General features: G+C 34.8%; 4 protein-coding genes across 7 annotated transcripts; 2 read left to right on the top strand and 2 right to left on the bottom strand.

Annotated features, from left to right (window-relative positions):
- Positions 1-317: 317 nt before the first annotated feature.
- Positions 318-4,662, top strand: LOC100794568 (calcium-dependent protein kinase 33). Its single transcript, XM_003519529.5, has 8 exons — positions 318-1,334; positions 1,975-2,118; positions 2,226-2,378; positions 3,146-3,261; positions 3,465-3,632; positions 3,718-3,845; positions 4,147-4,246; positions 4,330-4,662. Exons 1-8 carry the CDS (start codon positions 632-634, stop codon positions 4,402-4,404), a joined length of 1,587 nt encoding a protein of 528 aa, XP_003519577.1. The 5' UTR covers positions 318-631; the 3' UTR covers positions 4,405-4,662.
- Positions 4,663-6,858: 2,196 nt separating this feature from the next.
- On the top strand, positions 6,859-7,669 carry LOC102667627 (B3 domain-containing protein At3g25182). The gene has a single exon (XM_006576058.4). The coding sequence runs from the start codon at positions 6,859-6,861 to the stop codon at positions 7,588-7,590; it is 732 nt and encodes a 243-aa protein (XP_006576121.1). The 3' UTR covers positions 7,591-7,669.
- A 1,415-nt stretch (positions 7,670-9,084) lies between these two features.
- LOC100499886 (translation factor SUI1-like superfamily protein) lies at positions 9,085-10,265 on the bottom strand. 3 transcript variants are annotated; one of them, NM_001350066.1, is made up of 2 exons: positions 10,107-10,149; positions 9,085-9,661 (listed from the first exon to the last, which is right to left on the bottom strand). In NM_001350066.1, the coding sequence occupies exon 2, from the start codon at positions 9,612-9,614 to the stop codon at positions 9,270-9,272; it is 345 nt and encodes a 114-aa protein (NP_001336995.1). In that variant the 5' UTR covers positions 9,615-9,661; positions 10,107-10,149; the 3' UTR covers positions 9,085-9,269. The 3 variants fall into 3 exon arrangements, with proteins under 3 accessions (NP_001336995.1, XP_025979819.1, XP_025979820.1); XM_026124034.2 differs by having other exon boundaries at positions 9,140-9,649; positions 10,107-10,265; XM_026124035.2 differs by having other exon boundaries at positions 9,140-9,645; positions 10,107-10,195.
- An 813-nt stretch (positions 10,266-11,078) lies between these two features.
- On the bottom strand, positions 11,079-14,994 carry LOC100795447 (syntaxin-61-like). 2 transcript variants are annotated; one of them, NM_001252992.2, is given in 7 exon segments: positions 11,161-11,559; positions 11,710-11,775; positions 12,134-12,224; positions 12,959-13,140; positions 13,369-13,482; positions 14,306-14,416; positions 14,847-14,994. In NM_001252992.2, coding segments are annotated over 7 exon segments (729 nt in total). In that variant the 5' UTR covers positions 14,901-14,994; the 3' UTR covers positions 11,161-11,448.
- Between the last annotated feature and the right edge of the window lie 713 nt (positions 14,995-15,707).

Here is a 15,707-nt window from a genome sequence, read left to right on the forward strand (position 1 = left end):
AGCGTGTTGAAAATGCAAAAATCTCCAAATTAAATATGAACACGAGACCAGCATCACCTTTAGACTACATAAAGAATGCCGAAAACAAAAACAACCTTTTAAACTACATGAATTCTTTTACTTGGTTGATCATTAACAAAAAATAGGTGGCAGCATGTGGTGAACTAAAACAGGAGAAAAATATGGTTTTTGATACGCATATGTGATTCGGTCCTTGAATCTTAAGAAGGAATCAATCAAGGAAGTTTCTTTCTCTTCTATGAACTCCCTCCAAGGCTCTAACCTTTGTTTTTCTTTTTTGGTCGTAAAATAGTTTCAACCCTTTTTTAGTTAACTCATTAAAATCCAAATCCCATAGTTGACTCGGTTCCACCTTTATCCTTTTTTGTTCAGACTCTTTCTACTTTCCTCTCCTCCCTTAAAAAACCACATATTCTGATCCATTCTGCATCAAACTTTGGCCTCTGCTCCTCCTCTGTCTCTCTCTCTCTCTTCACACTTGAATGAATATTCTTTCTTGAATTCTCATCTGGGTTCATTCCTTTTCTCATGCGTTGACAAAATCTTCACACTTTCAAAGTTGGTAACTGATAAAACTTGAAAATAAATCTTCCCTTTTTGTGTCACAACCATGGGTTGTTGTATGAGTAAAAAAGGGTCAGAGCCAGAAGAACACATTGTTTACAGACATGTTGCTGGTGCTGGGGGTGCTGGTGTGTACAATAATCACAAGAGCCATGAACCCCCTTCTCATCAACCTTACCCATTACCTGAGAAGCATGCCCCTTGGAGGCCTCCACCAAGCCCAAAACATGTTCACAAGCATGACACAATCACTGGGAAGCCATTTGAGGATGTTAAACAGCACTACACACTTGGGAAGGAATTGGGGAGAGGCCAATTCGGGGTGACTTATCTCTGCACTGAGAATTCAACTGGTTTTCAGTATGCCTGCAAGTCCATTTCAAAGAGGAAGCTTGTGAGCAGAGACGACAAGGAGGACATGAAGAGGGAGATTCAAATCATGCAGCATTTGAGTGGACAATCCAACATTGTGGAGTTCAAAGGTGCTTTTGAGGATAAGCAATCAGTTCATGTGGTTATGGAGCTGTGTGCTGGTGGTGAACTTTTTGACAGGATTATTGCCAAGGGCCACTACAGTGAAAGGGCTGCTGCTTCAATATGTAGGCAGGTTGTTAAGGTTGTTAACACCTGCCATTTTATGGGTGTCATTCATAGGGATCTCAAGCCAGAGAATTTCTTGCTATCTAGTAAGGATGACAAGGGACTTCTCAAGGCCACGGATTTTGGCTTGTCAGTCTTCATTGAAGAAGGTAAATTTTGTTATCCATTTGGTGGCCTTTTGCTATCAATTTTTAATTGTTGTGTGGATTCCTGAAAGATAAGTATGTGAACTGTAGCATACTTGTGAATAAACTTCTAATGTTTTTGAGGAAAATTTTGTACAATTTCCATCCAGAACTTTTTCTTTTTTGTAGGGAATTGGATGCAAAAGTCATGTAAGATTGAAAATGATTTTTCTAATAAGTTCTAATAGTGCATTGCCAATGCTTGACATCAGTGGCCTGATTGTTAAGACTTGCAAAGTTTTAGAAGCTTTTAATTTGTTTCATGGAATTTTTTTTTCTCTCAAGATGTTGATTTGAATAAACTTCTGCCAACAAATTTTTTAAAGCTTTATGTCCTTTTTCTTTTTCTCCATATGTATGCATGCAGTTTATCACATTTCACTAGATGGACATCTTTGTCACTCAATTTGTGCCCTGATTTATGAATTAATTTTTCTGCAAGTATGGAGATGGAAATTGTAAAGTTGATGGCTTGTTAGAAAGGGTTTATCTACTGTTAATTTAAAGTGAATTAAGTTTATGAAATTGAAGATTGATAAACCTCGCTTACTTATTTTACACATTCTCACTTGCGTAAAATATGCTAAATTTTTTTACTTCACAGGAAAGGTGTATCGAGATATAGTTGGCAGTGCTTACTATGTTGCTCCAGAAGTTCTACGTCGTAGCTATGGGAAGGAAGCAGATATATGGAGTGCAGGAGTTATATTGTATATCTTACTTAGTGGTGTACCTCCATTTTGGGCAGGTAAACTCTGACTTTGATATGTTGATAATAGGATAATTTCCTTGTATTAGAGGTTAGCTTCCCCCTGTTTTACAGTTGACTAATTTCTTATAAAATATGGGCTGTAGAGACGGAAAAGGGAATATTTGATGTCATATTGCAAGGTCATATTGATTTTGAAAGTAGTCCATGGCCAAGCATATCAAACAGTGCTAAGGACCTTGTTCGCAAAATGCTTATAAAGGATCCAAAGAAACGCATTACTGCTGCTCAGGTTCTAGGTGGGCGACTTTTATTGTGTTTTCTCCTCATTGAAACTTATTAAACTTTGTCTGTATGGTGTTTGATAGTTTGACTTTCTTTCCCATTTGATCCTTTTATGTGTGTACTTGGGCGAGGTTGAGAAGATAGATCACTATAGGGGCTTAGATATATTCCAGTTCTGTTTGCAACCCAAAGAATGATTTTATTTATTGAATGAAAATGAACAGAAACATGGATTCTCCTCTAAGGATTCCCCCTTTCTTACAAGCTTGTTAATTCTATGAATGAATATTTTCACTCTTTCCCCTTCACTTCTATGCAACACGTAACAAGGCTAGTTGTTACAGTTACTACTAATAGTGTTGCATATAGAAACTGAATTTAGGACATAATAACTAATACGTGCCAAGTTCTTTCCATCTGTATAGATTATTCTATAGGTGTGACAACAACAAGAATTGTTGCATTTGAACATGTTAGTTGCTGAGACTAGGGACTTTTCAGAGACAATATTTTCATAAATATACTGTTTCTTCTATTATGCATCCTTTAAACATGTCAGCTGTTTAGTTACAGGACATTCTGTATTTGATAGAAAAAGAAATATTAGTAAACACAAGGAAGCCAGTAACAGTGTGTCTGTGTTTTGATGCATTGACTCATACCTGTTTCTCATTACTATTACTGCTGACTGATAGCTTGATTGCAGCATCCTTAAGAATTTTTTGGTTCATGAATTGTAATTTCTCTACTAATTGATTCCTTGTGTTGTTTGAATATTTAGAGCACCCATGGCTTAAAGAAGGTGGAAATGCTTCTGACAAGCCAATAGACAGTGCAGTGCTTTCCAGAATGAAGCAATTCAGAGCAATGAATAAACTAAAAAAACTAGCCCTCAAGGTTAGTCCAGCCACTAGCTGCATGAAGTGATCACAATGCTCTTTTATGCTTATTGTATTTGATGGCATAATTAAACATTGAGAGACATAAATATTTTTCCAGTGCTCATTATGACTCTAAATTGCTTGAGTCTGTGTAACTTTAGGGGTACATATTTCTACCAATTCAAAAATAAACTGAATGGATTTTAAATAATCTTTTAGGTCATTGCTGAAAATCTTTCTGAAGAAGAGATCCAAGGCTTGAAGGCAATGTTCACAAATATCGACACTGACAATAGTGGTACAATCACATATGAGGAACTGAGGGCAGGATTGCAAAGACTTGGCTCAAAGCTTACTGAAGCTGAAGTGCAGCAGCTTATGGATGCTGTAAGCTATTGTTGAATTCACAAGATTTGCCCTCCATTGTTTTTTCTATATTCTTTCAAGCTTACATTCCTTTGCTTAAATTTAGGCTGATGTAGATGGAAATGGCACAATTGACTACATAGAATTCATCACTGCTACAATGCATAGACACAGGTTAGAAAGAGATGAGCACCTTCACAAGGCCTTCCAATATTTTGACAAAGATGGCAGCGGGTAAGTCCATCTACTGTGAATTGACATTTCTTCTTCAATCTGTCACATTATGGAAGTAACTTTTTTCCTACTATGCATTCTCAACCTCAATTTTGAAGTCCATGCCTTCCATATTAATCTTTTGACCATTGGATTATGTTTTCAGTTTTTAACAATAAACAAGGATCATATACCATAGATCCTATTTCTTCCTACACCAAAAACCACATACATTATAGAATCACTAATTAATGAATAGCTCTATTTAGATTTTCAAGAGTAATGACACATGTACCCTGGATTTTGTTTGATTCCATCACAGGTATATCACAAGAGATGAACTAGAAACAGCCATGAAGGAGTATGGTATGGGCAACGAGGCCACAATCAGGGAAATTATATCTGAAGTTGACACAGATAATGTAAGCCTATTTTTCTTTTGGCTTGCTACAATTTTGTATTCTAGTTCCATCCATAGTTGACACTCAATTTTGTGATTTCTCAGGATGGTAGAATCAACTATGATGAATTTTGTACAATGATGAGGAGTGGAACCCAACAACAAGGCAAGCTATTCTAATGTCTCTAGATTGAGTGTCCTGCAGCCAAGATGGGGTGCTTGCTTCAGAGAAAGGCTTCCAAAAGTTAATATTCATCTTAGGCATGTAAAGCTTGTAGTTTAGATTTGTTTTGAGTTATATGCTCCGCGTGATTTGTTGTCAACTCTTATTTCTCTTTATGGTTTCCATTTCACTTTGAATTTTATTATTGAGTCCTCATGTAATTTATTAGGTACACCAATAATAAATGGGCTTGCCTAGGGAAGGTGATTTTCCAAGTTAGATTCTACAGTTTGTTAAATTGAAATCCTCATCCGGTATTCTTTGTTAAGAGTTGCACTTTCACCGATGAAATATTTATTGGGTGCCAAAAGGGGACATATTTTTTTTGCTGGATATGATTTCTAGCCCTTCTGATATGAATCCCACCACGGACTACGGTTAGTAGTTAGTGCCATGCCTGATGACAACCACGTGGAGTCATGCCAGGTTATGTAAGGGTGATTGCAGATTGGATGAATTGAAATTAGTTTTGAAGAGAAAAATTATGATCCAATTTTAATCAGTAGTTATTTATTTTACCATTTAATGTGTTGAATTTAAGTTTCAATCTAATATACTTTTAAACTAGTTTGGATTGACAAACCCAAGTTTGTAACATGCTTGTCATCAAATTCCTTCCATTGCCCAGTGTTTTTTCATCCTTGATATGGGGAATGTAGTGACCACTATTAGCAGCAGTTCCTTTGTGAATCAGTACAACTGACAAGTTGTAGGTCAATTCAAACAGAAACAGTTCAGAGTTCAGACAATCTATATGTGAAAATATCCTCCTAGAAGATACCAAGAAAGAAATACAAAATGCAGAAATAGAAACAAGAAAGCAGTGCTCTCATAACCCTGCATGTGAAAAACAGATCAAATGTGCCAATGTGAGACTTAATTCCTTTGAAACTTCCAAAATACACTCAAAACATCCATCACAAATTTTGGTAGTTTGCTGAAAATGTAACTATCAGTCATTAAAGTGATAGGGAACCAGAATTTTGTAACGTTGAATTGGGTTGCACGTACTGGGCTGGATCATCAAACCAGTGAGGTCCACTTTCAAGAAAATGTAGGTAGTATTAGGACAATTACTTTCTGCACCTTCCATATTGTTTCTTGCACCTAATCCAGAATATAAAATTACATTCTTTTCGGAATGTAAATTTTTTAATGTGAAGACAAATTTTGGAATTCCCATGTACTCACATCTCATCCATATTTGGATGAACGTTGACAAAATTAATTTTAAATGCAATTGATTTTGGTTAAAAATAATTTTGAAATGTGATTTACTCATAATCAATTTTGGATCTAGAATCAATTTTAACTCTTCTCTAATGTGAAATCAAATATGAGAAAATTTATCCAAAATCAATCTTGGAATCCAAATCAATTTTTCGATGTGTAAAATAAAAAGAGGTTAACAATAGATGCCATATACCAGCATGATTGACTAGCCTATTATTGAAAGGGATTGTTTGACAAATATAATCTTTAGTCTATATTAGCATTTATAATTGTTGATTGAATCCGGTTGGCAAACATGAACATATATCATGGGTTTGGATATGGAGTTGGTCTGGTCTATAACTCCAGTGATAACATTTGGTGGGTCAACCAGTAGAACACTTAAACCAATAAATGTTTACGTGGTAGAACCACTACTCAAACAAATCCCAGTTACCTGCTGAAGATTGGAGCAACATTGTTGCAGTCCCAGTTTATCACAAAAGTGAAGGCTACTGACTAACCCTCACAATTGAAAATAAAGTCCTACAAGGAAACTCCTCAAATTTCAGTGCTGAAGCACAATTCGAAAGGAACAAAGAAATAAATTGATGAACAATGGATTCCATGCATTTCTCATGAAACAGAGAGATGGAAAATTGAAGATTTGAAGAGAGATGAATTTAGGTTTTAAAACTTGATTTGATGGAGCGTATCAATTAAACTTATACGATATTACATTAGATTAAAATTTAGTTATCTTATCAACTTGATCTAATGAAGCGTATCAATTAAAAATTTATACAATATTACATTAGTTTAAAATTTAGTTATCTTATCAACTTGATCTAATGAAGCGTATCAATTAAATTTATACAATACTACATTAGATTAAAATTTAGTTATCTTATCCATATCTTTATTAAAGTATCTACAGAATATTATATTAGATCAGATCTTACAATAATAATTATCTTATCAACGATCTTTATTACGTTTTCAACACAATTTTTTTTGTTACACAACGTTTATATCTAGGTATTGTTGTGGCGGGAAGATTGAAATTTAGTGCCAAACGGTGCTATTATCTTTTTAAATCCGTGTATATATTAGAGAGGTGAAGGAGGATAATAGGAGATCATAACGAAAAGAAAAACCCTTGTCTAATTAATCTGCAAGAGTGAAACTTGATTAAGGGAATGGGTAGTGGAGGTGGAAAAAGAGAATTCACCGTGGTTCGTAACTTTCTTGCAGCAAAAGAAAAGCACCTGCAACGTCCTGAATGTTTTTCTTTTCTTTCCACGGATGAAGGCTTGTCCATCAAAACGGGTGAGAAGATCAGTCTCAAAAGAAAAGCCGAAAATAATTATAACCCGTCAAAGAGAGTCAAAAGCAAGGAAGGGGCTAGTTCTTGGCAAGATGGTAAATCAAAGTTTGAATATCTACTAGATGCAGTGGCCTTTTTTACTGCATATGAAGAGGATTACCTACAAAAAAGAATAGATGAACTTGATGGATTGCCAAGGGAATTTCAAGAAAAGATCCAAGAATTGAATGGATGCGAGGTGAAGTTTGTGACGCAGAAGAAACTTTTCAAAACAGACTTGAACCCACAGCACGCTCGCTTGTCGATCCCACCCGCAAAGATTGCCAACAGATTTCTGACACCAACCGAGGAGTCTTCCTTAAACGAGCGCCGAGGTAAACACAAAAGGCTTTCTGGCATGCCGGTGATGGTGTTGGATCCGTCTCTGAGAGAGTACAACATGTGCTTCAAGAAGTGGGAAATGACGAAAAGCTATGTCTACAACTTGACCATGGGATGGAACCAGATTGTGGGTGACAATCATCTCAAACTTGGTGATACACTGCACCTCTGGTCCTTCAGACTCTCTTCTCAGCTCTGTTTCGCACTAGTCAAGGGATCATGATTTCAAATTTTAATCTTCAAGGCCATATTAATTCAAGTCTTTTAGATTTAGTTACTTTTGGTGGTTACATTTTCTTTACCGTTTCTATTACTCAGTTAGTTATTAAACTAGTTTTATTCTAACGGTTTCAGTGGTGGGACTCTCCCCCAGCTTTTTGTTAGGAATAGAAACACTCTTACAGCTTATATATATTTTGTTAATTTCCTCAATGGGTTTTGGCCTAGTCCCCCCATTTGTTTTGTTCATTCTTCCTTCTTCTTTTGAAATGCAGTTTGCGGTGAGATTTTGGTTGGTGTTCCTTTCCTAATCCCTAATCTCAACCTTAATTTATATAAAAATAAAAAATATAAAAACTTGCATGAATTGAATTTGCATCAAAGACAATAGTTTAGATAATCCATGAATTTTATTTTTTGTCACAAGTTGTGGACAATGACAATCCATAGAAGCATACAGACTATACATCAAACACAATGAAAGTTCTGCATAACATCAAACTTCCATCCTCTATTATACGTAACCAAATCTAACAACATAAGCAATAAGAAGAGCCCGTAAAGGAATGTCATATTCTGTCGTGATATCAAGACCATATTGATTATGCAGAACCATCTCTAACAATGAATCACAGATAAAATGAATCTGTCATACCTCTAAATGCAGCACACAAGGATTCTACTATCTCATACCAATCCTCCCCAAAATTGCTGATATAAACAACCTCTCACCATTCCAACAAATTATTCCGGCAAACAGATCAACCAATCCACCCACAACATTCCTTAGGATTTTGTAACCAGGATGATAAGGAATACAAAAAACCTTTCCTCCAATTCCTTAACTATTTCCAAGCCAGGATTTCCTCCCCCTTCACAATATCATCAATCTTAATCTGTTGTTGTCTAAAAAATTAGTTGGTTCTAGCAGTCCAAATTGATCTTAACATTGGGAACCATATGACATGCCACAACTTCCCACCAACCCTGCTAGATCCTGACACAAGGCCTTGAAATTGCGAAAAATGTTTGCTTATTTCGTTATGTGTTACCGAATTCAAACCCAACCATCTGCATTTTGCTTATTTATGATGAAATTTTGGTGGCAATAAAAATGGCCAGTAAAGCAGCAATTGGATTTAGGGTAGTGCTTCTGGGTCGGTAAAGCCTGTATACCGGCAATTTATGTGTGTAAAGGCCTGATCTATTGCTGGTAAAACAAAGTACTTACAGAAGCGACTTAAATGGCCGGTAAAGGTTCAACGTAAAAATTTTAAATTATGTATTTCAGGCTGAGAATATCAAGCAAAACATTGTATTAAAGTTTTTTTTTATCTCAAAAATGCCAACCTTGCATCAAAGAACTAATGCTTACGAGGCAAGAGAAATGTCTCACGCTTGCAAGAATCGAATTTGTGCAACAGGTAGTAGTTTAGATTATATATGAATGTTGGTTTGGGTCTGCTAATAAAATAGTCTTACTTGTTAACAAGTTATAAATTTAGAATTGTTAAATTAATACTCTGAGGTCCAAATAGCTAAAAACATGGTCCTTGAAAGCACAACATGAAGTAGTAATATATTTAAGATGATTTTCAATGATACAGAAGGAAAATGACCAAATATTCGAAACTCGTTACTTATTTCATAAACGGCGGCATATGTTAATTAATACAAGAAAGGTCAGAAACCATGAATCTTGATCTGGTCCTTCCTAGCAAGGCGAGCATGAATGAGAAAGTGAGAGACGTTCTTTCGCTGATCGCCTTGGAGTTGGATAATCTTGCCAAGCTCCTTGTCATGCACAACATTGCCATTGCAGCACAACTCTTTCTTGAGGTCTTTGAGGATCTTCTCGTAGCTGAACTCTTTCTTCAGCCCTTGCACTGTGGTGAGACTCTTCTTCCCATTCCTCTGCTGTATGCGGATATGAACATATTCTTTCGCCCCTGGTGCATCTGTTTCTTTTGCCTCCGCAAATGGGTCCAAACTGCTCGTAGGGATCTGATAAATACCCACTTCAACCATGTATGTATATATATACACTAATCACCACCACCTAGCTGCAACAAAATCTACAACACATGTTCATGCATGCCAATATCAACATATCTCACTATAACAAATCTAAAGCCTCCTAATATGCATCTCTTTTTCCATCACATCATTTTTTGTCCTAAGTCATAGATCACGAGTGTTTATTAACTTATTGGGTTAGAGATAAATTTTGCTCACAGTATGTGACTACCGTGTAGACTCAAGAAAATTTTGTACACGGAGGGATGGGAATGCAGTGGAGCCTTGCACCACTGCACCAACCGTATGGGTTAAAGAAAAAGTTATTTCCTTCACATCATGCAAGTATATAATTCGTATATATGAAAAGTAGGAAAAAAAAAGATTGAAATGTCTTTCTTGTGTATGGAGACATTAAACTTGGAACTCAAGCTTTCACTAACACAATTTTTTATAGCAAGTAAACATGAGCTAGAAAGATTTCATGTCAAAGGAGAGATGAACCTGTGAGAATGGAGGACTTCTGTAAACAAAGCAAGAGCGAATTGAGAAGAATAGGTAGTGGTGGGGTATATATAGTAGCGGGGTGTGCGTGACTGATCATGAATAAGCAATTTAATAGCAGTGAAAAAATTTTAGGACAACATTTGTACATCATGCAAATCAACATTTTGATAGTATATAGTAATTTTATAAATGTATGTATATATAATATATTGATATAAGTTTATCGATGTTAAATATTGATTTACATGTCTGAAAATAAAAATAAAAAATCTTACAGTTAGAATTTCTCACAAATTGCAATGGGTCTAATGATGGTTAATAGCAGAATATAAGGTGCTTTTGGGAGGATGGAGTATCCTATTCTCTATGGTATTGATATCTGGTTTTAATTTAAGGCATAGAAACGCAAGACAATTTGTGTGGTATATAGTAGTTGTGGTAGAGAACAAGAACAAAGGAAAGAAGAATCTAGACTCAAACTGCTTTGGAGATTCTGTTCCAATTTTGGTCTTATATTCTTGTCTGAGTGTTACAGATAAAAATTCTTTTAATTTTTATCACTTCTCAATTTGCATTATTTTATAATATTTGTCTGTGAAAGATCAAAAGAAAGGCCAGGACAAAAAGTACTTGTTTCAAAGCCTTTTACAAAATAAAAAGAAAACTATTCCAGTCCAATTAATCATATTGCAAAGAAATATATTTATTACAAAATAAATAAGAATTTTTTGAAAAACATTTATAATTACCTTACAAAATAAATAACTTTTTTTTAAAAAAAAAAACTTATTATTTAAAACTTTGCTTTTACTTTTCTTAGTTCTTGGAGCGTTTTAAACTCTAACAACCAACACTCTGTAATCTCGAATCTTGAACGAGAGACTCTCGGATAATACTATCACTGTAAACTTAAGCAGGTAAATAATTGGTTGATTTGATTTGTATAAGACAGATCATACGCTATTTTGGTACACTCAAAGTCAAAAGTATATAAATTCGAAACACCACGTTGTCGTTACAAAAAGAAAAAAAAACGGCATCAAGCAATACATGCAGGAGAAAATCATCTTAAAAACGAATACTACTAATTTAAATCACGTTTGCGAGCCGTCTTGTTCAGAAACAAAATCCTCTTGTGAAATTTTCAAGTACGTTGCTTCCTTTTTCATCATAATCAAAATTTTCTACTGCCTTCCACAAATCATCCACAAATCAAAGACGCTTCCATATTTGAGTTTTAGGCATATTTAATGTCTCATTAATCTTGTATCTTCACAGAAGCTTTAAATCTTTTTTCATGTACAAACAAAGCATTGCCAGGGTTCATCGGTCTCACTGACTAGGTGAAGAATACCAAGATGAAGAGGAAAATAAACATCGCCAACAAACCCAATATCATCATGATCTGGCCCTTTGCGCTAGCCTTCTTCATGACCATTGCCACTTTTTTCTGATATCATAAACAATGACACACGCTTCAACTTTCACATTCAATATTCAAAATTTCCCCCCTTATATTATTACTATTTAATGACAGCAATCAGCCGGATAGATAATAAACACTTTAATGAGATAATGGAAACTAGAAGCAGAAACTCACCTGGACAAAATCTAGGCGATTAGATGTACCGTCCATCTCATTGCCAAGTTCATCAATAATCTTTTCCTGAAACATCAAGGCTTTAACAATTTAAGAATGAGAAATTTCCCCCAGAAACAAAATTAGGCACGAGAACATGGCTTCTATTGAAGACAATCAAAGCAGATACATAAGTACGTCAATGTTGCCTGGCTTCCTACTTTTGAAACAAAATAGAAAGAATACAAGGGCAGCCCAGTGCACAAGGCTCCCACCTAGTGGGGTTAGGGGAGGATAGAAATACGAAGCCTTAACCCCGCAAGGGAAGAGGCTGTTTCTGGGATTTGAACCAGTGACCTCCAAGTCATAAGGCAGCAACAAGGCTCTCCCTTTAAGCAAACTAGTAAGATCACAGACCAAAAAACATATCAAATGTTAAATCTACCTGCGCAAGGAGCTCTTCATGTATAGTAAGTCCAACACCTCCAATTCTTTGTACACTTAAACTAAGCTCATCCAACTCCTCATCTTGTCTCCTATCAGCACCAATAGATAAAATATAAGTCAAAAATAAAATGGAAAGCAGAGGTTGATTATTTTACCCAAAACTCTTGAGCACTGTATTTCCAGTCTTTATCTGTGTTAAGGCTACCTGCCACAGTCTTTACTCTCCCCCATTTTATTTTTCTTCCACAGAAAAGAAAAAGGGAATCCATCTTTTTAGTTAAATTTCTTATTTAATAGAAATAGTAGATCAAAACAAAACTCAAATAATTAGCAAAGATGATATTGAAAAACATAAATTTATAATTTGTAGAAAAGCACAAGAAACATATGTTCATATGTCCACAATTTCAAACAGAGGAGCCCACGTATGTCTCAGAAAGCATAGGGGAGGAGTGGACAATATAATTCAATCAACTTAAGAGGTCAAACCAATTACCAAAAATATGTTGTCCACCTTGTATGCACAAAAGTGGCTGTCAGTGAGGTTAATATCACGAAGATGTGCACAAAGTCAATTAAAAGCAGGACAAAAGAAAAATATTTAATTCAATCATAGGGGAGGAGCGGACAATATAATTCAATCCACTTAAGGGGCCAAGCTAATTACCAAAAATATATTTTCCACCTTGTATGCACAAAAGTGACTGTCAATGAGTTTAATATCATGAAGATGTGCACAAAGTCAATTAAAAGCAGGACAAAAGAAAAATATTTAATTCAATGCCATATAAAGAGCAAGAGAAAAAGGGAAGGAAAGAAGTACTTAATAAGAAGCATCTGCCTGTCTGATTCTGACTCTATGAAATCATCATTATCCTGGGCAGCATATTGGTTAGATGTAGTTTGATGAGAACTAGGAAGCCTCATTAATTCCCTGTGCATCCCACTTAGACTAGCATTGTTTGAGCCCTTTCCAGCTTCCACTGTTCTCTTTGCTTTGTTCACCTGATAATGTACTACAATCATCCATGAGCACCATACATACATACATACGTACATACATACATATATATATATATATATAGAGAGAGAGAGAGAGAGAGAGAAAGAAAGAGAGGGAACCTAATATGTGCTAGCAGTAAAAAAGTATTAAATGAACAACTTTACATTGGGTTGAGATTTTTTTTACTGTATTCTCCTAACTCTTACTCAAGTTCAGCATGTTATAGATACCTGGGTGCGAGCATCACTGGTCCACTTCCTCCGGTTTTCAACCTCCACTTCATCAATGCCATACCAAGAAGGATCTCTAGCAGCCACAGAAATTGCTTTGTCCAATTCATCCACCTTTCTATCAAAAAAATTATATTTCAGCAGTTTGAATAGGTTGTAATGCAGAAGGAAAAACCATAGCCTAAGATGTGTGACAAAGAGAGGCTACACTAAGGGTGTGCTTGTGGAGTTGGAAGTAACTTTGTTTCTGTTTCCCACTCTCTGACTAACAACCAACAAAGAGTGAAAGTGAAAATCAAAACATTTCCAGCTCACTCCATTTTTACTCCCATCCTTCCTTCACCTTTCTTGGCATCCCAAAGGTAAGGGATGAAATCAAATTATAAAAGAAACAGAGGGGGGGGGGGGGGGGGGGTGTATTGAAGATCTTGGTCTCCCTTGATTGGGTGCCTAAAGAAATACAATAGGGAGGGGATGGAGTGATGAATAAAACATTACAATTTGTACCAAAAAAATTATTAACATTACAATTTAACAATGATATTTAACTGAAAGCCTGAAATTTACAGAGATTTTGCATCCTCGGAATGATCATAGAGTGAATGATTCTTTTGCTTTTATGATAGAAGAATACCATGTATTTGACATAAATTGCAGCAGACCTCAGAAACATTTTAGACGGTTAAATGCAATCCCTCATTTTCCTTCCTACCACTAAAAAAATGCCCTAGCAAGAAAAAGTACTCCTTCCCTCTGACCTAGATTGTACTGTACTATGATCCAAACATTCCTAGAATGTGTACCTAATAATACCTAAATCCCAATTCATACAAATGATGGTAGTACCATATGTTGGAAGACTGAATAAAACTCATTAAAAACATAAATTTATAGGCCTACCAACTTGTCAGGAGTTCAAAAAATACAATTGGTATACCTGCCATGCAATGCTTTCACAACTAGCAAGAACTTCCTTTGATAGACTGGATCGCTCGCCAACATCAGCAGTGTTTTCCCATTGGTGAAAAGTGGATTTTAGCTTATCAATCTTACCAGAAAATGAAAATTAATCAGCCTATATTACATATCAACCCCAAAATAAAATATCGTAAAGTTACTAACAAATCTTAACACCTCATCTCTTTCAGTATTTTTTACTCCAATTACAGATATCCACAGTTACAGATCCCAATTGGGTTTTCTTCAAAATCCAAAATTTGCATACAAAAATGGCACACTCAGATCAACTACATAAACTATTAGTGCAAAAATATCCCAATTATTAATTTTAGCTCGGCAATCAGGTTTGAGAAGATGATTCACGTATAGTCATGGATCCACTGATACAAGTAACAGATAAATCATGCAGAAATTCTAAGAGCATCGCATAAGATATGAAAAATAAAAATGTAAGCTATATTATCCAAATTGAAGCGAAAACGGAACCTAGGTAATATGGGAAAAGAGAAAATACTTACAGATTCTTGAATTTCTTGCTTGACAACGTAGAATGGATCTTGAGCCGAAGGCATCGTGACTTGCTTTTTCTAAATGCTTCTTCACTCTAAGCACAGGAAATTGGGGAACAGTCACACACTCTGCTTCCTCTCTTCACTTTCATTTCTCAGCTTGTTTTTGCCTACAATACAATATATATGTTAGAAATAAATATAATTAATTGGATTTTATTTAAAGATAAACGAGTTAAAGGGAATAAGAGGTTATTTTCTAAATAATAAAAATGCAAACAAATTAGTGTTTTTTTTTTCTTTATAACGAGTATTTTTGGCTTTTCAAACAACTTTATGATGTTTGTTATTAATTTTTTTAAGGTAATTTTTTTTACTGCAAGTTAATATTGTTTACTTCATAAGAAATATTATAAAACAAAATTGCAAGATTTATATTGGGGTGATAATGATTAATAATTGATATGCGAAAGGCTGCTATAAAAGCAAGCGAAATATCAGAAAATTTGGTGATAGGCTTAGTTTTTCATGACTATCATCGTATGATAATTTGGTAATATAATATTTTATACCGTTAATGTTTTGGAGTTAAACTGCATGCCTATCTATTATAGCATCTAATGTTATTAACTAATTAAATTATACTCTTTTATATTAATTGTTGTACGTTATTGCAACTTGCCTCGGTTTTTTATTTATTTTTAAAATAATAAACCATAAATTAAAGCAATAATTAACCTCTTCATTTTTATTAAAATTTATTTTAATTTTTAATCTATCTTTAAGTTTTATGTCTGACGCTAATGTTAGTAAAAATAAAAGACTTAAATATATTTTTGAATTACTGTAATTTAATTTTTTAATTTTTGT

Source organism: Glycine max, chromosome 2 (assembly GCF_000004515.6).
Source record: "Glycine max cultivar Williams 82 chromosome 2, Glycine_max_v4.0, whole genome shotgun sequence".
Lineage (NCBI taxonomy): Eukaryota > Viridiplantae > Streptophyta > Magnoliopsida > Fabales > Fabaceae > Glycine > Glycine max.